Raw genomic sequence first — 22891 nt, 5'->3', positions numbered from 1 at the left:
AAGATCATCACCATTATGAGACGAAACACACGAAGGAATCCAAGAACCCGACTGATGCAGAGCAGGAATAGACTTGAGACTAGCAAAAGGGCTTTTTCACAAAGTTTACACATCCAGGGACAGAGCAGTCAAGACCAGCTTTGTGATTTCCCACAACATTACAAAAACCAATAAGCCATTGACTGATTTAGAGTTTATCAAAGAGTATTTGGTGGTGCTCTAACACGCCTTGAAAAAAATGAAGGATTTGAAAACGCCCCTCTCCAGTTAAACCAAGATGGACTGTGGGCATTATGGGAAATCTGGAGCTTCAGTTTAAAAACAAAGAGGACAGTTTTCATGTTTTCCTACTTAGTCAAGGACCAGAGCAGCACGGTTACTCATCTTTATACAAAAGAGGTACCAGCAGAACTTTAAGTCGATGTTACAGTTTATTTTTTATTTGTCTCTCAAAGGGAGAAGTTTCCACACATGAGCAGACATGTGAAGATGTTGGCTCTCTTTGGAGCTACCTTTATAAGCGAACAAGCATTCTCAGGGATGAAGTTTAACAAATCCAGGTGCAGATCCTGTCTCAGTGACGATGTCCACTGTCTCATGCATTTCCACCTCAGATGAACGTGACTTTAATCTGCTTGTTCAAGCCCAAAACAGACCAGATTTCTCTCAGTGAAAAAGAAAAAAGAACTTAAAAACTGCAGATGTAATTAAACTACAAGTAAAACACCAACAGCACTTAGTATAACAGTTCTACATCTTTAAAATATTGCAAAAACAGTTTTAGAAATATTGATTAAACAGTGATAAAATGCTGGTACTACACCTATTTCACATTTTGCATAATTGTAATATCAACTCTTCCCAGTAGCAGTTTATAAAGAGATCAAATTAATATTGAGAAGAATTGACAGGCCCCCTGGGTAAATTAATTGTTTAGCGCTGATTTAACAAATGATTTGTGGTTAATTTTGCATGTAACTCTTGTCATTATTTGGAAAAATGTCAAAAGTATAATAAATAAAAATATATATACCGTCAACAAGTTTCCAACTGAAGGTACAATTTTTATTCAGCAAATGAATTTTGAGTTGAAACCACTACCTTCGTCCTGTTTCCCTCCCTTAGCTGCAGGAGAAATGCATGAATGTTATGAAACATTTTTATTGGCTTCTTCAAGCAATAAATCAGGCTCAGTAGCAGAAGACTTCTCCTGTGCACCCTTTTCCAGACACATGTTGAGCAGCCCAGCATCAGGTCGTAATTCGCAGTAAACCAGCAACAGCTGCTAGCTCGTATAATCCCTTTTAGTGAAAACTCTGTTAACTCTTTTGGCCCCAACATATTTCATAGGTTTTTTAAAAAGCTGACCATTAACTTGACCTGCGTTACTTTCCGTGGCATTTAATAATTGTAGATGTCAGGTGGCAGTGAAAACCCAAATGTTCCAAAAACCTGCAGTTGGATCTAAAAGGGAGTCTATAGGGATTCCCTTTCTAACCTTAAGGAACTGCAGGATCTGGAACATTTGGGTTTTCGTTAAAACGCTCGACTTTATAGTAGAGTTAAAATATTTCATAGCATGCTACAAAAAACACTTTAGTCTTTCATTTCAACTGCATCTTTTCTTGTCTTCGTTTGTCCCTAGCTGACAGTCGACAGGGGAGGTCGTCAACGAAGCGAATACGTTGCCGTGGGTGCCGTAGGGTTTCCATCTTGGTCAGCGATCCACTTCCCGGCCTTGCGATCTTTGGCCTTGACCTTTGCTTGCTCCAGGGTTAGATGTCGTTTTTTAAGATCGTCATCAATTTGCTTGATCCAAGTCTTCTTGGGTGCGTCATGCTTGATTCTTCAGCGGGCGGAGAGGTGATGCAGCAGAAGTCGATATCGGAGGCGATGGTTGCTCATGCAACAGACGTGTCCAAACCAGATTGCAGTCGTTGCTTCTGGATAAGCTCTTCCATCGAGGGTTGCTGGTGACATTGACTACGTTTTGTGCTGTTGATAAGATGGTCGAGGAGGGACACTCTGATAATCTGATGCAAACAGTGGAAGACCTCAAACTTGTTGAGGTCGTGCTTGAGGATAGCAACTGCATAGTAAGTGAAAACTCTGGGTTGTAATCAGTCTTAACTTAGAAGTGTGCCTGCTGTGGCTGACAGGCAGCTGTAGCCTGCAGCTGTGTGCTGGGTTTGCCCACGTTTGTGTACTTGTTTCCTTTTGGAACAGTTTTCATTATTAACTCCTTTCTTAGCTTACTTACTCCTTAGTTACACAGGTTTGTTAGCATCAGGATGATAAGTCTTAGCTCCTCAACATGCCACTGACTACATCCATATTTTTATACACTCCAACGTGTCTAAAATATAATAAAACATCTCTTCCTGTTAATCAAGCCACTCGTATACCAGTGTCACCAGACTACTCTTCATAAACTCTGCTTACCTTACCATGAGATCATATAAATTTAGTGAGCAGCAGCAAATTGGGTATATACATGTGAGGGGCACAGAGATAAAAATCAATCAATAAATAAATGAAATCAATTTTATAAATTGTTTTAGACATTACATACAGGAAGAAAATAGGGATGAAGACTATAGAGTGAGAGCCGGGGTTTGAGTGTCATATTATCTCAAACAGTGACAAAGGTGACAGGCCTTTAGGTGAAGTGAGGTGTTATTTATAATTCCTTCTGTTTTATAACACTAGTTTATCAAATTTCAAGGTGAAGCCTCAGCTGACTGATTCCTGTTTGCTTTGCTGAAGTAACATTACACTGTTAACACTGTTGAGACTTGCTTTTGGTTGGCATGCATCTGTCTCTGCTGATATAAGACCAGTCATTAGGGCTGCTCGATTATGGCAAAAATGATAATCACGATTATTTTCACTGAAATTGAGATCTCGATTATTTGACGATATTTATTTAACCCTTTAAGACCTACTATAGAACCAAGTCCGCCAGAGCTTATATTATATTTTTACATGCTGTAGTGCCATTTTTGGGAGCATTTCAAGTTGCTATACATCAATACAACTGTTATAGCCCATATTTTAATAATATGTATGCATTAAGTCCATAGTAACTACATTAATTGCAAAAAAGTGCAATAAACTACAAAAAAATTGAAAATCGTTTTTGGTTTTTTTTACATATATTTCTACTTGGAGAAATTTAAGAGGCTTATCCCTCAAAACTTTAAATACAAAAAAGTTGCAAAAAATAGTTTACAACAACAGGAAATTTATTTTGAGTGTCTTCATAGTTTTATTTTTGAAATACACCAATTTTTATATACTGCAGGAAAAAGGAAAAACAATCCTATGATGCAAATTTGCAAAGAAAACAGCACGTGCATCAAAATAAACTTTTTCCAGCAGTGCAATTCAAGTTCTCAGCATCACAGAAACTATTCAGAAAAGAATAAAGTCAAACATGACTTATAAAAACACCAGTATAGGCTTTTAAGGCCTACAAGTAAAAAACTACATTTTCCGCGAAAATGACGTCACTTCCAGTTTCGGGCAGGAAATGGCAGACATGCGATAGTTCTCGCTGACGTCTGTTTCACTGTGGGAAGTGTTACGAACAGCTGATCGGATCGGCAAAGCGTGTTTCTGGAATATTATGTTTTTGTTCCTGCAAGCGCTTTTTATGCAATTTTTGCCAAAAAGTGATTGTCTGCCAAAAACTGATTTCCGGTATTTGCCAAAAATTGATTGCTCGTATTTAAACTGCTATAAGTAACTTGTTGGGCTATAATATGTGAAACATATGTCAAATGCATCCCTCATGGATGATATAAAGTCATCTTGAGCCACAAACAACATTAGTGTAACAAGGTAGAAGTCGCAATCAGTTTTTGGCAGTGACTTTTATATAACCTTTATTTATGCAGTTAAAAAAAATCTTATTAACATTAAAAATGTCTTTTGTAAGAGTAAGTTGGCCAAGAGGACAGAAGAAATGGCAGCAAATATTACAATAGTTCAATAAAAATATTTGAAGTGGGGATAACGGAGCGGATTGGTTATAATGTAAGTACAATAACACAGAGTTGTAAAGATACTTGAAAAACAGATAATTTTTAAATTCTATATAAAACCTCTTTGTAAACCCTGTTCACCGAAGTCTATTTACGAACATACGTAAAGATATTACACATAAAAAACACACAGAAACATTGGAAATCAGTTTTTGGCAGACAATCACTTTTGGCACAACACCGGCCTTTAAGGTGCCGCGGATAAGTGAGGGAGGGGCTAATAATCGGCTCAGTCATTTTTAATGATCGTTGAAAGCCCAGATCGTAATCGTGATTAAAATTCGATTAATTGAGCAGCCCTACCAGTCATCATCACAGTCATGCCCCTAAAGCCTGAAAAGAGCTACAGATTTTGAAATCAATCACCATAGATTTAGGAGGCAAGTAAAACTATGAAAAAATACAGTTACAGAGAACTGGGAAACATTTAAATAAAGGATAAATACACTGCATGAAATGTTCCCATATCTCACTTAACAAAGCTTTAAATCCAATCATCTGATAAGAAACATTTATTGAAACTTTCCTAAATCAAGCAAAGAATAACCCTACATGCTTCCCAATTTCTAATCCAGCCTTCTGTAGCATTTTCTTAAATAAAATAAAACATATCACAACAATAAAAGTAATCTAATGGCAGTGTGCTGCTTCTAAACAAAGACACTGCCATTGTGTTGCTGTTGAACACTCAACCAGCAGCCCTGAAACAACCTTTTCTCTCACACCAACCTCACATGATTTATGCTCCTGTTAGGATGATCCAAATTAAAAGTGCAGAAGGGAACAAGAGAGTGAGATGGAACAGGAAAGAAATCACTGTAGGGCTTGAGAAAGTAAGGCAATAACAACAGCGCTTCCCTTTCAGTGGTGCCTCATAAATCTCTCTCTGCTCCAGCTGTGCTGTGTTAGGAGCCACAGGTAACTCCAAACTCGGTCCTATCTCACCACCAATCTCATTCCACTCATCTGGCTTGCTTTCCTCCGTTTCTGTTATCTTGACTTTTTCCAACTATCTCTCTTTTTTTCTAACAGTTTGACCATTTCTCAGTTCTTGCACAAAAGTGTGTTCACACTATCACTGTGACTAAGTTACCGGTCGCAGCAGATGGCCCCGCCCCCCCCTGAGCCTGGTTCTGCCGGAGGTTTCTTCCTGTTAAAAGGGAGTTTTTCCTTCCCACTGTTGCCAGAGTGCTTGCTCATAGGGGGTCATATGATTGTGGGGTTTTCTCTGTATGTATTATTGTAGGGTCTACCCTACAATATAAAGCGCCTCGAGGCGACTGATGTTGTGATTTGATGCTGTGTAAATAAAATTGAATTGAAGTGGGGACCACTGTATAACCATCAGTATCTTTGCTGGCTTTGTGGAAAAATGGATCCAATCCAATTCCACCATTTAAGGGAGGACAGGTCATCAGCACTGATGATGACGGCACTTTTAACATTAAGTGTTCATGTTTGGTGAGCTGTGAATTTAGCATTATCTGTGATATTCTTAGGGACTGTATCCTTTGAAATGTTCTACACGCACTTGTAAATGACAAGTGAAAGAAAATATTGCAAAGTAAGTTAACTATACACTATATGACAATTAAAAATACTTGTGCAAAGGAAAGCAGGGAAATCTCTGTCAACTATAATTTCTCTGGAACTGGTCTGTCCTGAAAGAACTGAATCATTCAGCATGGCTTACTGAGACTGCTTTCTGGGTCACAGGCAGGATGGAGGAGTAGAAACAAATGAAGCTGACATTTTTATAGGATCAGCAATTTTCTTTCTTTAGTCTGATGTTCTTTATTATTCACCACATAAAACGTTACATCAAGTAGGCCCACAAAACACTGTTAAAGCTAGGGTAGGTATAAGTCCTAAGCCCAAAGCTCTTCTCCACTCTTACTTTGAAACACCAAATAAAATAAGCCTGTGCATGTGTCACAGGTTTGATTCAGAGGCGAGTGGGAGTTTGTCATTGTTTGTTTTTTTACCATGGTGGAGTCTTAAGTAAGAAAACATTTTTCATAAATGGATTGGTTCTTATATAGTGGTTTTCTACTCTACTGGAGCACTCAAAGCACTTCCCATTCATACAAGCACTTTTTTCTATGCTTACTATCTAACATTTACACACATTTGTACTCTGATTGATGCATTGGAGAGTAACATGGCCTGGCCTGTATTTGTATAGCGCTTTACTAGTCCCTAAGGACCCCAAAGCGCTTTACACAACCAGTCATCCACCATTTTACACACACATGTGATGGCAGCTACATTGTAGCCACAGCCACCCTGGGGCGCACTGACAGAGGCGAGGCTGCCGGACACTGGCGCCACCGGGCCCTCTGACCACCACCAGTAGGCAACGGGTGAAGTGTCTTGCCCAAGGACACAACAACCGAGACTGTCCGAGCCGGGGCTCAAACCGGCAACCTTCCGATTAGAAGCGAACTCCCAACTCTTGAGCCACGATCACACCGTGGGGTTAGTATCTTGCCCAAAGATATTTGGCACGCAGACTAAAGCAGCTGGGGATCAAACTGCCAACTTTCTGATGACCTGCTGTATGTTTGACCATAATTAGCTACCCTGAACAATTCGGAACAAACGAATGAACAACAGTGTTTTCACACTTAGTGTAAATTACTGAGAGAGGTCTAACAAAAAAGCTGATGTGTTGTTTGCTAGATTCAACGTTCAGTATACTTGTCGGGCAAAAACAAAATCCATGTTGCTACAAAATTTGGGGGGACAGGGTTTTGTATGATAAGGGATGCGAATTGATAAGAATTCAGCTGTTCTGATTCCATTATCGATATCACTTATTCGTTTAATTCTCTATTGATTGTCATTGCAAAACCAATGAGAGCTATTGGCTCTGCTTTGATAATCAAACACCAAATGAGTCAAATGAAGAACACCTCATTTCAATTATCTGGATGGGTGAGGCCATAGTTTTTGCAAAACTGTGTATTTGGATTGTGAAGTGAACCATTTAAGTACATAATAGTGGGAGTAAACAAAATAATCATCCAAGCAATCAGATCACCTGAAATCAGTGTCATGGTGCTGGGTCGTTGACCCAGTGTTTTGTGTTTGGCATTATGTTTATTATTATTAGCTCATCTGATGTTTAATTTCTTCATGGTTATCTTTATTAGTATGTAGGTTTCATTCTCAGGGTTTCCAGTTCTGGGTTTATTTCCTGTGTCGTTCTCCTGGTGCTTTGTTCGTGTCCCTGAGTTTTACTTTAAAGGTCTGTGTCTGTTATCACTGTGTCAGCTTGTGTCTTCCTGTCGTCTTGTGAATTAGGATCAGCTGTGCGTCCCTCCTGTGTGTCATTACCTGATTACCTTGTGTGTGTGTGTATATAGTTGGTGTCGGTCTGTCTGTGTAACTCTGTGTATTTCCGTGTCTCTTTTCCCGACATTCTCCGTGCCGTTTTCCCGTGTTTGTATGATTTCAGGTTTGTTCTCTAGTTTTCCTCAGTTTAGGTTATCACTTAATTTTGTCCTCACTTCTGTCCATTGTCACTCACTGTAAATAAACTCACTCGCATCACCGCCGTTGTCTGATACTTTGGTCCTCCTTCACAACACCACACGACTGCTGCCCCAGCCGTGACATGACTGGTTTCTACTTTCCCCTTTTTTAATATTGGTCATCATCTTATTGTAGACTGATGAACACTTATGTCTTTAAGAATCCTTTTATAGATTTTATCCTTTCCCAGATTTGTGGAAGTTGTTGTGATAGAGGCACAGTTTACATGGTCATGGAAAGAAAAGACTTTGCCAGTACCCAGTAACCTTATCTCCAAGCAGAAGACTGAACTTCTTTTCGTTAGCTCACTTCCTGCTTGCTCTTTCCAACAGTAACTAACTGAATACTTAATATGTTGAACAAATAGAGACAAATTCCAACTTTTTATTCATTGTTTAGTCAAATTCCCTATCACAGCATTCTTTATCTCCCCACAGCAGTTCATCCTCAGACTCACCCTGAAGTTGGAATGGGCTCTGTTGTTGGTGAACTGGCCCATAGGTGTGTGCTCTGTATATCCAGGGGAGTATAACCCCTCTGAGGGGCCTGTGGGCACATGGTGGAAAATGAACCAGAAGCCTGTTTCCTGAGGGTTTACACACAAATAGACATGTAGTTACAAACAGAGCTGTTAGGATAAAATGTTTTAGTTTACAGTAACTACTTTATCTGTAAAACAAAAACTATCTGTATTTCATACACAAACATGTGCAGACTCCTATACATAAACATAACCACAGAATCAGTTTTGCACTTTGCATGTCAGTCTCTGTTTTGCTATTGTTCTTTACAAGTGTGTAAATGAGAAAAGTTCTTATACTGGTGAGGATAATTGACACTTCCTCCCAATGGATCCTGGTGAAATCCTCAAAGTAAGATCATAATTGGCACTCTATCATAGTGAAAGTATGGCAAGGCGTCTGTTGTCTGCTTGTTCCAGACGGTGATAGAAGTATACAGCCATTAATCTGACCTGGCAATGTGGTAATGAGAAAGAGCTCCACCTGGAGAAACAGGGGATATAGGAGGGGTGGGGAAGGGTTGAGAGATGAGAAAGTGACAACTCACCTCCGAGCCTGCAGCCGCACAGTTGATGAGGTTGTTATTAGGGTTGGCAATCCAGAAAGTGGAAGTTGCACTATAGAAGAAGATTGTTGTAAAAGAAAAGAAATGTTGGATTTCACATAAATAGTTTAAATCAGTAATGCAGAGGAGAAGAAGGAGAGAAAATAGCTTCTAAATTGTCAGAGTGTTGTATGTGCAAAAATGGACATAATTTACGTCTATGTCTGGATCTGAAATCAGTCCTGCAGGGTGCTAGAACAAGAAGGAAACTCTACACGAGTAAGGACGTATGTTCTGTTCCCAAAATGAGGGAAACTGTCCAAATGTCACTACAGTACACATTCACTAAGGAACTTGGAAAGAAAAGCATCTGGACTTTTTTAAGTTGCTTGAAGACGTTTCACCTCTCATCCGAGAAGCTTCTTCAGTTCTAAGGTCAAATGGTGGAGTGGTTGGGGTTCCCATTTGCCTGTGGGATCCCTAGGTACTTCTAGCTGTGCTGGATGTCTGCAATGTTGCCTTCTGGTAGTTCGATGTGCTCAGTTCTGTACTACCCTCCCTCTCTTTGTTACCATCTGACTACACTTCTTCGATCTGAACAACATTCCGATGTCCTTGCTGTAGATCCTGGTGGTGTGGATCCGTGAATCGATGTATCGTTCATGCCTGACATACAACTTGATATCATCCATGTGCTTCATTAGTGCTCCATTCTGTAGTCAGTATCTGCAGCCAGTCTTGTCAGTGATCTCACTGAGGGGGTTCAGGCCTATGCATAATAGTAGTGGGGGCAGAGGACTTCCTTGGTAGATCCCGCACTTGATGGTGACTTGTGCTATGGGCTTGAAGTTGGCCTCTAGTGTTGTCCGCCCTATCCACACTGAGTTCCTGAAGAAGGCTCTTAGGGTCCCATTGATCTTGTATAGTTCTAGGCATTCCAGGATCCAGGTGTGGGGCAAGTTATCAGTCCAGACAGTGCACAGTCTGGTGGGCCTGGTCTTACAGTCTTAGATGACTGTTCTGTCTACCAGTAGCTGGTGTTTTGCCCCTATGGTATTCATACTAATTCCTGTTCAGGGACGTTTCAGTGGTCTGCTCTAAGGTCCACCAGCCACTGAGCGTTGGCGTTATGTGTTGCATCCTTCTGCCATATGCTCTTCCTGTTGTAGGCTTGAGATGGAGTTAGCCTAGCCTTGGTGGTGCTGTTCCACTAAGAGTAGACCTTGGATGGTTCTGTCGAGAACAGCTGATTTATTCTCCTGTCCTCTATTTCTCTCGCTCATTGTTAGTATGGTGGGTCCTAGGGACCCTTACTGGATGCAGATGCCCCAGTTGGGATTCGAACCCACAACTCTCATAAGATGGAAATGGCTCCAGAACAGCATCAGCATGAAGTAGGTGAAGGAGATGCATTAAACATACATTACATTCACAGGGTTCTCCTTTTGTCCAGTAGTTCAATATCCATGCTAGAAAGTTTTGCTTGTCATTCATCTTTATTTAGCAAAAAATGATCCTCATGAAGTACCCAACATACGCATGCAGGTGTATGTAATGATTGGGACAGAGATTGTGTCACCACCTCATATCATGATCACAGAGCTTTTAACCCCCGTCTTTATCACTGAACGGAGCTACTGGTTCAGTTATCATGGAGTCACAGGGTTGGAATATCATGAGAATATTTGAAAGCTCTCTCATTATCCGTGCTCTACCTTTCCACCAAGTTTCATGATGTACAAATTGTACTGATCACAGACCTCCACCTCTGCTTTTGCCTTTTGCAGAAGAACAGAGTGTGTTTGCTTTCTTTCACAGTTCTCAACTTGACCTATCTGTTAACATCTCCTCTCCATTATGCAGCCTTAACAATGATTTACGCTTGTCAACTCATCACCCCCTGCTGCAGCTCAATTGAGGTGAGAATGATATTAGCTCAATGTAATCAACGTCTCAACCAGTCCCAATCAAGGTTTAGCCCCCCTCCAGCCTGCTTGATGTGATTTCTGTCACAAGTGATGGGAGGGAGGAAGGTCTGAGAGCTGAGCTAAAAGTCACCATGCTCAATTGTGTGACAATGATGTGACTTGCACAGCTCCATTATGGGAATTTGTAGTTAGTCTTAAAATCTTAAAATGATGAATACAACAACAGTGCAATGCAAAAGAATCATTTACATAAGAAGTCTGCAAAAAAACCAAAACACTTTTACTGTAGGCATGGTAACATGATTCAAGGGAGAGCAAACTATATTCCTCAACCAAGTTAGCTTCTATCAAGGGAAATCATGTCCAGGTTTAATGGCAAAACTGGGATTTTTTTTAATTATTATGGTTATAATTAATAACACACATTGACAGTGCATTAATAACATCACCAAATTACTGAAAAACATTATCACTTCCCACTAGTGGAAATACTAGTGCTGGTGCTTATTTTACCATAGAGCAGAGTTAAGAAGAAAGTCACCTCAGTCACGCTGAAAATAGTAATAAACAAATGAATGAGATATTAAAGTGTGCATTTAGTGGAGCACTCTATTGGCTCAGGCAGACCTAAAGTTACTTTAACAGGACACCAAACCAACTTTCTAGCATGTGATCATGTTCCTGACTTGGTGCAAAGTAACCACTTTCTCAGTGAGTGTGAATTTCAGCCTAATCCACAAACATTAGTGGAGCTACTTTTCTTCAAACTCTATGTTGAAGCTATTCTAAACAAAAGGAAAGAGTAAATATATCTGCAGGAGAAAAAGTGAAGCATAGAAAGACCAAGACCATAAAATGAGGAAAAACTACATGTGAGAACAGGCAAAAGTTACTAACATGCAATAGTGGCTTTACTATTCAGTCATGTCAGCTCTATGGATATCCACTGGAACCATCTGAAAGCCCACAACACTGGCTGTTACCCAGTGACTGAGTCATCACACAATAGCCGTAGGTTCTCAAAGTAGCTTATTCATTAGCTTGCTCACTCCTGTTTCTGTCTAATAGCCCCACCATAATATATGTTTATCTTTTTATTGTAGAATTAAGCTTTCAGTTCAGGGTTTCATTTTTGGCCACACTCTTACTTCAGAGAGGGAAGTGGATTTCAACTCACCTCTGTCAAGACTGTAAGTGACTCACTGCCTGTCAGTGCATTGTTGAACAATATCTTACTACTTGCAAAGAATGTTTTGTTAAGTTTTATATACAATATATACACAAGTTGTTTTTTAAAATAATTTACCCATTAATCATACATCAAATAACTGAAGTATAAACAAAATGCAATTTTTAAATAGCGACGTAACAAAGGGAAAAATCCAAACCTACCCCTCTATAAAAATCAATTATTCCCTCAACCTAATAACTTATTGTGCCATCGTTATCGTCGAAATAATCAAGCAGTTTCAATAACAGGCAATGAGTCTTTCACATCACTTATATGCAGAATTGCTCCAACTGAAAGGGTTTTTCAGCATGAACGGCCTCTTTAAAGCCACGTCAAAGCATCTCAGTATTTACATGGCAGGACGGCTAAATATGAATATCAACAAAAGATGACAAGATAAGACAGAAAGGCAAAAGACTCGACGTATGTTTAATAACTCAGATCATTTTTTTGTGTTGTTACTTTCTTGAGTTTCTTGAAATTCAGCATTTGCACCGTGTAAGGTTGCTGCCTGTTTTACCCTTAACTATTAACTGATGAAGGTCTCGTATCAAAACTAAGCAAATAAAAATAGTCACTGTGTGGGAGTCAGCAGTAGAACACTGGAACATATCCATACACTGTAGAGGTAGAAATAAATACCTTAGCAGAAAAATGTAATTGCTTTTCATTCACTCATGTGTGTTGATGCTAAAACAGGTCTGCTGGGAAATAAAAAATCAAAAAACCAAAAGAGGAAGCTTGAAGCATCTTCACTGATGCTTATATAACCAAGTGCCATGTCTTACTGTTTAATCTGAAGGGCATGATTTGGATGAATGATTTTGCCAGATGCATACTCACACTCATGCACATAAAAACACACATGCTCAAAAACAGTGAAAGCACTTGAGCCCTAAATGACTGTTTTAAGTAACTGTTTTCATCCCCGTCATGCAGAGACAGTGTGGTGAGATAGAAAGTCATGTGACCTGGACTAAACTGCTATGTATTCTGAGTGGGTCTACCTTACAATATAAAGCACCTTGTTGTGATTTGGCGCTGTATAAATACAATTGCGTTGAATTGAATGATAGGATGAGCATGTAGTTCTCAACAGAGTCTACATTCAAAAACCGTAATGTCTCTGTTTTGTTCATAATGGAAATGAAGTGATGTGAAGACATGCTGCTTGCACTTTTATAGTCCAACATCTTGTCATAATTTTACTAAAATACCTAATAATGGATGGATGGATAGCTGCTACTTAATATTTATCATCTCTGGAGGTTTATGCCTCATTGTTTGACACACACAAACCAGCTCAGCACAGTTGTTACCTGTAAATGTGGTATCAAATCTAAAGTGCTTTACAAAATAAGTGATTCTGGATTCTCCAGTGCAGCAGTGGAGCATCTGTCCTCGTTTTTGTACAAACACGTCACATCTAACAATGAGCCCCTTGGACTGCTCTTCAGTTTTAGTTTCAGTTGGTTCAGTCGTTACTCAGCCAACACAAGATGCAGCTAGTAACTGCAACCAACCAACCAAATGAATTACATCATAAGTCATACTTGGACAAGATGGTGGCACACTTGTTAAAAAACTCAATACTGAAACTTCTTTTTAGAACAGGTATCATGAACAATGACCTTTTAAAAAAAGAAGACAGTGTAGGCACTGTAAGTAGACAGTTACAACTAAACAAGAGAGTCTAAAAAATCTATTTAAAACATGTCGTTTATGTACAATCAAACTTTCTTTGTGTACCTGCAATCTTGACGTGGATTGGGCACATATCCTGGATATGCTCCATCAGTGATGTCACGACACATTTTGCTATCTCTGTCTGAAGGCAGCAGGGTCCCTGCTCGAACCATCAGACCCAAACAGTGCTCAAATGTATTCCTTTCTTCTGGACCATCCTCCGTGAAGAAACAGTGGCCTAGTGTGTCATATCCCACCACATCCTTTACCTGGGAGGCAACAGAGTACATTACTGATTGCAGAGTAGGTCACCATAGTGCATGGGGTCCATTTCAAATCTAACTGTCGAAAAAAATGTCTATAACAAAAGTGTGAACTTTCTAAAGTGTAATTGCTCATCAGAAGCTCCATTATTTATCAAATGCGTTTCTTTTGTGGCTTAGGAAGCAAATTCTTGCACCAAATTTAACCCAACTTCAGCTTTGAATTCTAGTCAACAAAAATGGTTTAGTGCAGTGGTTCCCAAACTTTTTCATGTTTACGTGAGATGAATTGCAGAATGGCAGATAGAGACAAAATACTGTTAATCTGACTGTCTGCAGGTTTTACACGCAGTTACTGTCCCTCCATTTACAAAGGCAGAGGCGTCACGGTGTCATTATTTTATGTGTAGTTGTGTTTTTTCCTGTGTAATAATATTCAACATTGCTGTCAATGCATTTTTCAAAGAATGCCTCTCTGTGCAAAATGGGTTTAAAAACATAAACAGCTGTGGGATCCTGTTTGTCTCTGATTTAGACAAATCGTGGCAGGATCAGCCTGATGTTATTTGTATCCCGCTGTAACTTTACTGTATAAAGAGCAAACATCTCCAACATGTCAGGAGCAGTTAGTCATTACAACAAGTGTTTGTAAAGTAAAAATCAAGAATGTGGGATCCTGTTTGTCTGTGATTTAAACAGCCCAGCGAAAACCAACCCTGCAGGGAGACCTACCTCAGCACCTGTGCAGGTGAAGCCAAAGGGCAGATTTGCTTCACCATATTTTCTAGTCTTTGTCTTAGAATGAAGTTGGTTTGGAAACATATTCAGCGATGCTTCATCTCCTGCTTTGCGTTTGTGTGGGCGCCCCGTGGTAGCAGTGTCCAAGCGTTTTGTTTTTTTCCCCTTTTTATACCGAGCCCCCCTGCAATGGCTCTGCGGCCCCCTAGGGGGCGGGCCCCACACTTTGGGAAGCTCTGGTTCAGTGGATAAATGCAAACTGATAAGTGGTTGAAGTTAGGTTGAATTTGTGCTTGTTATTCGCTTTCACTTTTCAGCCAAATTTAGGATACATCAGTTTAAAGTCTGTGAAAGGCTGAACAAATGTAGCCAGACAGAAACGTGCATGGGCAGCCAGTGCAGAACAGAGTAGCACTAATGCTACACAAGCGACAGCAGGGAATCTTGGAATATGATGAATATGATGAAGAAGCAACCTGCTTGATATGAACCTGAAAACTAACTCAGCTGGACCCTTTCAATTTGGGGGAGTAGCCACTCTGAGTCCAACATGAATGACTCCTCAGCCTATCACTAAGCCAGAGCCTAGACACCCTTTAGAGATGTCAGTGGTCTACCCAGACCCTGTGACCATAGCTGACAGTAAGAACATTAATTAACCGCTTCAATTTAATACTCAGCTCTCTTCACCACAACAGATCTGCAGATGTTAATCTCCCGCTCCACTCTTCTTTGGCTCATGAACAAGACCCCAAGATACTTATAGTCGTGCACTTGTCTTTAATAGCTTGAATCCCCCTATTATCCATGTCACACAGTGCCCAATCTCCTGCGTTTTAATTCATATATTTCATATACATCTTCATACAAACTGTTTCTTTAAGAGATTTAAAATTATATGCCTGTCACTATAATAATGATTTTATGAGACATCACTGGAGACTAAAAAGAATATAAAACCCTTTAAATGAGGTCATCGTATCTGCCTTAGTAAGAGTCACCAACACCAATAAGTAAGGCGCTATACGAATACAAAAACACTGTCCCTAACATTACCAGGTTGCTTCTGAGCCAGTGAAGGTTAAGAGCTGCAATAATGACTCTTAACAATAAATTACACATTTTTATGTATGCGTTCTTATATATGCATTAATACATACAAAAAATACAGAAATAAATTATACAACTTCCTAACTGACCATCAGTCCATTGGAGCCGTGGATAGTGACGCAGCGGGAGAAAGAGTGGTGAATGGATAAATCGCTGACAGACGTTGGAGGGTCATAGCCTCCCCTCTCATCCACATCTCCATTCATGTGAAAATGGACAGGATAGTGTCCCATGGTCTGCTGGCCCATGTGCTGCAGCTCCATCCCAGATATGTGGACTGCCCTAAAACCATGCTCCACCTGGTGATGACAGTGGACACATTTCAGTCAGAGAGCTCCAGTTACTGCATCAATCAGACACAAGCAAAAAAACAAAAGTACATGAAAAGCAGGACTAGCAACACTAGTGTCAGATTTAGATTTATAAATCATTATTTTATGGAGGTTTTTTATTCTAATGTTCTATTTCTTCGTTTTGCACATAGACTGTAAATAAAAGATGGACGTAGCTACCAGTGTTGGGTGTAATTTATTTCTTTGTACTTTTTTACTGTGATCACATGACATTATTGATTAACGCAATAATGGGACTCCAGTTTGTTCATGTGAATCAGGGGTCTTAAACTTGCGGCCCAGGGGCCACTTGCGGTCCACGTCACCCCTACTTGCAGCCCGAATATTAATGTTGAGAAATATAGTGCAATTTGTCCCTTGAAGTGACTTTTTTGTTGTTGAGTGTAATGTTAGAATAAGTTCTTTAAAAAGCAAAAAATGATTTAACATGAAGGCGATATGAGCAGAGCGCACAAACATGTTGAGGCTGAGTTCAGTGAGCGAGTCAAAAACTAAAGTGAACACTTAGGTCTTCATTTTGATTTTGTTAAATACAAACAAAACGATAGCAGAAGTGCTGCCACGTGTCTGGCCACAAAGAGAGGACCGATGTGTTTATTTGGTAGTTCAATGTAAGGCTTCAGTTAAGAGTGAGGAAAAAAAAAATGTTCACGTTTGCGGTTTTGTCTTGTTATACAATATTTGAAATGTAAAAAAACAAACAAAATGCTATGTTTTAGGAAATATTTCTCAGTGTTTTCATGTTAGTTTTTTTGCATTACTTGAACACTACAGTGGCTCTCACATGAGATGACAGTGGCAGCAGGGGCCCTCAGCTCATTTAAGTTTGAGACCTCTGATGGAGAGTCCTCGTCACAGTTTAATTATGGAGTTCCACAGGGTTCAGTGCTAGGACCAATTCTGTTTACATTATACATGCTTCCCTTAGGCAGTATCATTAGAAGACATAGCATACATTTACACTGCTATGCAGATGACACCCAGCTCTATCTGTCCATGAAGCCAGATAACACACACCAATGAGTTAAACTGCAGGAATGTCTTAAAGACATAAAGACCTGGATGGCCGCTAACTTTCTGCTTCTTAATTCAGATCAAACTGAGGTTATTGTACTCGGCCCTGAAAATCTTAGAAATATGGTCTCTAACCAGATTCTTACTCTGGATGGCATTACCTTGGCCTCCAGTAACACTGTGAGGAACCTTGGAGTCATTTTTGACCAGGACATGTCCTTCAACGCACATATTAAACAAATACGTAGGACTGCACACTCACTGAAACTCCCTGAAAAGCCTTCAGCTAATCCAAAACGCTGCAGCAAGAGTCCTGACAGGGACTAGAAAGAGAGAGCAGATTTTTCCTGTTTTGGCTTCCTGTTAAATCCAGAATTCAAAATCCTGCTGCTCACATACAAGGTCTTAAATAATCAGGCCCCATCTTATCTTAATGACCTTGTAGTACCATATCACCCTATTAGAGCACTTCGCTCTCGCTCTGCAGGCCTACTTGTTGTTCCTAGAGTATTTAAAAGTAGAATGGGAGGCAGAGCCTTCAGTTTTCAGGCCCCTAGTTATGCTGCAATAAGCCTACGTTGCTGGGAGCTTCCCTTTAGGCATCAAGTGTTTGTTTTTCACTCACTATGTATTTATACACCTCTCTGCATTTAACCATTAATTATTATTAGTATCTAGCTCTCTCTCTATTAATGTAGGATCTTTATCTTATAATAGAAAGCACCTCGAGGTAACTGGTGCTGGTGCTATATGAATAAAATTGAACTGAATCAAGTATGTCTTGTAATGTAGTGTAATGTAACTCATTGCAGTACTGAACTCAATAATTACATCACGGTTACAATGATGTCATTCTTTAGTTCTCTGCCAGCCAGGCGAACAGAAAGAAACATGTTTTTTATTTCCTGGACACTCTCGCGGCTACAATCAGCTGATTTCCGTGCATGTGTGGGAGGTAGAAAGTGGTACAGAGATGCAGATTTTGAGTAGCGGGTATAACTGCAGAGAAGGTGTCAGTAAAGTGGGAGATACTGAATTACTTTTTAAAGTAACGAGTGATGTGTGATACGTGACTCTTCCTGAGTAATGACCCCAACACTTGTAATCACTATTACAACAGCCATTGTTCAGTGAAAACTTTAAATCAATGTAACAAAACTGGAACAAGACAAATCCCCGACTCCCGCGTTCAAATACGCATGTCTGCAAGCATCTTCACAGCCTGGTAGATAACAAAACACAAACAAACAAACCACGAGTCGTTTCGACACCATGGATCGTTTTCTTCCAGGTAACATGTTTGTATTAATTAGTCACACTTTTGGATCCTGATAAGTCCTGAAATTTGGCAGGTTGACATCAGTGTCTGCTAGGCCTCACCTCTGCTAATTCGAGTCACCACATTTGTTTCCACTTCACTGAAGTATTTTTAAAGGAGTTATATGATCAGTGACATAACTTGCTATTAAAGCAGCAACAATACTACTACGAGAGAGGAACAGAACAGGACGTTAAAATAATGAAAACACTGAAATTTGGACAAATAAAAGATGAAGTTACAGACAGGTATGGGTTGATGTGGAGAACGAAGCAGAATGGCAGATGCCAGGAGACTCTGTGACGCCATGCAGCTATGTCCCAAAAACCCAGAGAATCATGAGAACCAACACTTCTTGCAGTCACACTGGTTTTCATTACATCATAGTGTTTGTGAAAAGGCTAAAAAATGAAAGAAATATCACCCGGATCACAGTCAGCTACATTCAGCTTGCGACCAGCTAATAATTCTGGAGATGGGATGTTTTCACACGACAGGACTTGTCCTGAGGCATTTAGTGTTTCTCACCCTCTGTGTGTGTGTGCTCATGTGTGTGTTATGCTATTTCATGCTCCACACACACCCATGCATGAGAAATATGTGACATGAGGCTGTGATGGAAATTTATAATGGAATATGATAGCTTGCCCTGGGGAAAGGGAGGCATTGAGGCAGCAGGAAGACAACCACACACTCCCCCCTCTCCTTCCTGCTCCAGTGTCTCTGTTGCCTTTTTCTGATGATAGGGTGCACGAGGCTGACAGAAAGAAGGACGTTTCAGTGATGAACACATACAGAGGCCCGAGAGTCTTAATGAGCCTTAAACTAAATTAAGATTTTAGATGTTAATGTGGATTATTTGCTGTAGTGGTGCATTAATGTGCAGGAAGTCAGAAGAAACAAAAGACTAGCTTCAGTATAACAACGATGCTCAAAAATGTGTTTTTTAAAGGATCTTTTTAACTTATTGCCTTTAATATGCTCTAAACACACATTCCTACCAAAGCAGCAACATTTCTATTGTTTAAAATATTTTAAATGTATAATACATATTACACCTATAATGTGCAAAGCACTCTGGGTGCAATTCAGAGCTGCTATTTCTAATGACCCAGAGTTTTTAGTGTAAAAACATACTTTGAGTGCCACTGAGCTGCATTTAGTTGTAATCTCTGGCAGAGAGAAAAAGTGTCGGCTGTGAAGGCTACGCAGAAAAAATGACAGAGCAGGAGCACGGCTTTTGAAAAGTCAGCGTCCAAAAGAGCTGCTGCTGTGTCCTTTTCACTTTTCTCCCAATTTATTTGATGCATTTAAAAGAGCTCAAAAACATTGCAGGTTACAAACAGTGACAATTACCAGATTCTGCACTTGTGTAGAAAATGATCATCACTGATTATCACTGTGCGGTTCCTGAGCAGAGCTCATTAGTGAATGGTAAATGGACTGATTCTTCTGTAGGCTTTTCACAGTGCTTCATACAACATGCCTCATTCACCTTTTTAAAGCCATTCATACAGCCACTTCTTCTATGCTTAAGCTCTTTCTAGCTACCATTCACACACATTCATGGATGCATCGGAGAGCAACTTGGGGTTAGTGTCTTGCACAAGGATGTTTGGCATGCAGAATGGACCAGACGGGGATTGAACCACCAACCTTCTAATTCATAGATGACCTGCACTACCTTCTGCCCTTGGGAAGAGGGATCTAGGATTAAGACTGGTTCTTAATTACGCAGAGCATGCTCTGATGCACCTGTAACATTTGCTTGAGTGCAGATGTTCAAACAGCTGGTGAGACGAGTCCTTTAGGATGCAGTGTACTTTCTGCAGGCAGTGTAATATGCACATGTCTTCAAGGGCAGGCAGCTGTGTGTTGTTTATCTTTTGTGAAGGTTTATGACTCTGCAGTGTTCTTATCTGCTGCAGAGTTGTTTCCATATCATGTCAGCATGTCGTGAGTGAGGATGCTTTGAATGGTGCAGCAGTACAAAAACACCAGAAGGCTTTAAGCCACTCAGGGTGCACAGGAAGTACAGACTGTTTTAGAGGGACACAGTGTCCATGTGAGGTCTTCTGTGATGTGTGTACCCAGAAACCTGAAACGAGAGACTCTCCACATTCTCTTTGTGGTCTTTGTGGTGTTCAGAGCCAGATTATTATGACTCTGAACATAGAAGATAAAATAACCTCTTGTCTGTATGCACACTCATCTCCATTAGATGACCAGTCCTGTGTTTTCTTTAAATGTAATGAAGCTGTTATGAGATGATCAACAGTCATATGTGTACTGAGAACAGAAAGGGCTCAAAAACAGTATGATGGAGCTCCTCCCCCAAGTAAGAGTTTGGAGGAGCAGTAGGGAACCTGAAATTCGTTCAGTGTTATCCAACTTAGTCTGGTCCAGGTACTCAGATGGATAATGACACACTAGGTGTCACAATACAGTGTCCAGCAAATGTGTGCAAGTCAGTAATTATGGAGCACGATTCCATCTGTGAGCATGAAAGGACAAATACTCTTCCTCTGTGTCTCTGAGGAAGAGTACTGGACTTGTTGGTATACAGTCTGAGTAATGTCTTTTATGTTTTCAAATTCAAATTGGGACCCTATGTTCATCTAGCTGTAGGACCTACAGATGGGACCAAGGCTTTTCCAACCATCTGACAGTTTTTCAAATGTTGACAAAAGCTAATATATCTGTTATTGTCAATGAAAAATGTATTTTATTAAAGTTTGTGTTACTAAATAATCAGGTTTCCTTATAAAGTTCCAAAGTAAAAGATGAAAAATGCTGCGATTGGCTAGAGTCCTGGTCAAACACACAGCTGTGGTGTTTGGTATGGTTTGTGGAGGTAGAGGTGGGACAGTGTGGCTGAGCAGAAACACTTTAAAGCTGGGCAGCTGTAAAGCACTGGCCTGGGCGTGTGCACTAATCACTCCATCTCTGGGGTTACTGAGGCAAACATGTTTCACTGGTTCCAACGTACCTCAGTAACAGCGAACCGTCGGGGTCACAGCCAGCACAGAAGGCAAAGACTTTGGAACAGATGTGGGCAAGCACACTCAGGTGCTGCCCTCTATGTGAAGTATCTGCTTCACACCCCTAAGCACCGGGATACATGGGATACACATACGTGGGATTGACCATCCAGTTCTTTACACCAGTGGGAACCTGAAATTCGCTAAAGCATGATACATGGTAAAAGAGTGTTTGGCAATCTGGTGGCTGATTTCCTATGGCGAAGAGTAGATCAGGCTGGATAGATCCCAGGCCTAAGTTAGGCAGTGGGTGGATGTGATGGCAGGCTATCGCCTGTGGATTGGTTGTAGGAGGGAATGGGACAGCAGATTGGCTGAGGGTGTGGCACACCTGGAGTGCATTTACTAATTTCTCTGTGTAGTAGCTATGAGGGCGCAGGACGAGGAGTTTTGGCAGAGCACGCGAGCAAGAATGCACCGAAGCTTGGCAGCTTTATACCGTTTTCCTGTGTATGTGTACAGTAATCACTCCCACTCTGTGGAGCTCTGCAGTTCCTGAGAAAAGTAGCTGTCATTGGTCTGGAATAAAACGTTTTTTGTTGCTTGACTCACAGGTCATAACCTTCTTTTTAACAGGTTTTTTTTCTACTCTTGGGTCCATATGATGTAAAATGTGGTCATATCCCTAACTTCACCTCAGACAGCTGAGGCAGAAGCCCTGCATGTCTGCTTTTACGATCTCATAAAAGGATTATCATTATCATCATTAAGCAGATGGCAGAACACTATTCTATAGTATAGCCCAAGAATTAAAGTATGAAGCTGGGAATAAATGGCTACGACAGGTTCTCTTTAAAGGGATTGTTTTTCCTCCTTTTCAAGCCTGTTCACACGGTGTTGCCTATTCTGTAAACGACAGCTAACAGAAGAGTTTACCTTCAAATGTCCTCCGAAAGTGTCAAAGTTGAAGAACTTGCAGGCCTCATTGCCATAGCAGCTGGGCTCCATCTCACCACGAAGCAGGATATTACGACTCAGCAGGCCGACCTCGGCCCTCATATCTACCCCATCCACCTCCTCTCCCATGTGGATAAACTTGGCTTTACCTGCATACACAGATAACATGCACAGTAAAAAAGAACCGTTGGTGTGAAAACACACTGACCTACAACACATCAGCGTCAGAGACAAAGAAGACGAGTTCAACTCTGAGTCAACCACAGGAGCACTTCTTTACCTCTGCCTTACCCACACTCAGACTGAACTTATTAACATCCACGCTGCACCTGCTGATAACCTTGTTGGCCAGTAAGGACGACTTTCCTCAGCCTGCTGCAACCAAAAGGCAGCGTGCCCTTTTACTCCTTGAGCAGTTGCAAGGTTTAAGGGCCTATTTCTGTGGAAATGCAACTACTTCATCAATGTGGTATTTTCCTTTCTTTTAGTCTGACGTTGCCCATCGCTTTTTGATGCCCAGTGCAGATCCCATAACACAGACGCAGGTGCTTAATCAAGTCAAAAAGCACAAAACAATTCGTGCAAACAGCAAATGTAACAATTTAATGCAGGAGAATCAGGGAGTTGGAAAAGGGATAGAGCCAGTGCAATTCCAATCCATTAC

At 40.5% G+C, this 22891-nt stretch overlaps 1 protein-coding gene across 3 annotated transcripts in view; it reads right to left on the bottom strand.

Moving 5' to 3' along the window:
- The window catches only part of LOC120715250 (cell migration inducing hyaluronidase 1), a 146703-nt gene that overhangs the window by 23664 nt on the left and 100148 nt on the right, over positions 1-22891 (bottom strand). For all 3 annotated transcript variants that reach the window (XM_040002109.1, XM_040002110.1, XM_040002108.1), the window contains exons 12-16: positions 22207-22376; positions 15694-15903; positions 13557-13762; positions 8652-8721; positions 8041-8169 (exon numbers count right to left, since the gene is read on the bottom strand). In XM_040002109.1, the coding sequence (XP_039858043.1) occupies positions 8041-8169; positions 8652-8721; positions 13557-13762; positions 15694-15903; positions 22207-22376 (785 nt within the window). The remainder of the gene's footprint in view (positions 1-8040; positions 8170-8651; positions 8722-13556; positions 13763-15693; positions 15904-22206; positions 22377-22891) is intronic.

Source organism: Simochromis diagramma, unplaced genomic scaffold, assembly GCF_900408965.1.
Source record: "Simochromis diagramma unplaced genomic scaffold, fSimDia1.1 OVJJ01000430.1, whole genome shotgun sequence".
Taxonomy (NCBI): domain Eukaryota; kingdom Metazoa; phylum Chordata; class Actinopteri; order Cichliformes; family Cichlidae; genus Simochromis; species Simochromis diagramma.
Note: the sequence above shows the minus strand (reverse complement) of the source record. Positions and strands in the feature narration are given on the sequence as shown.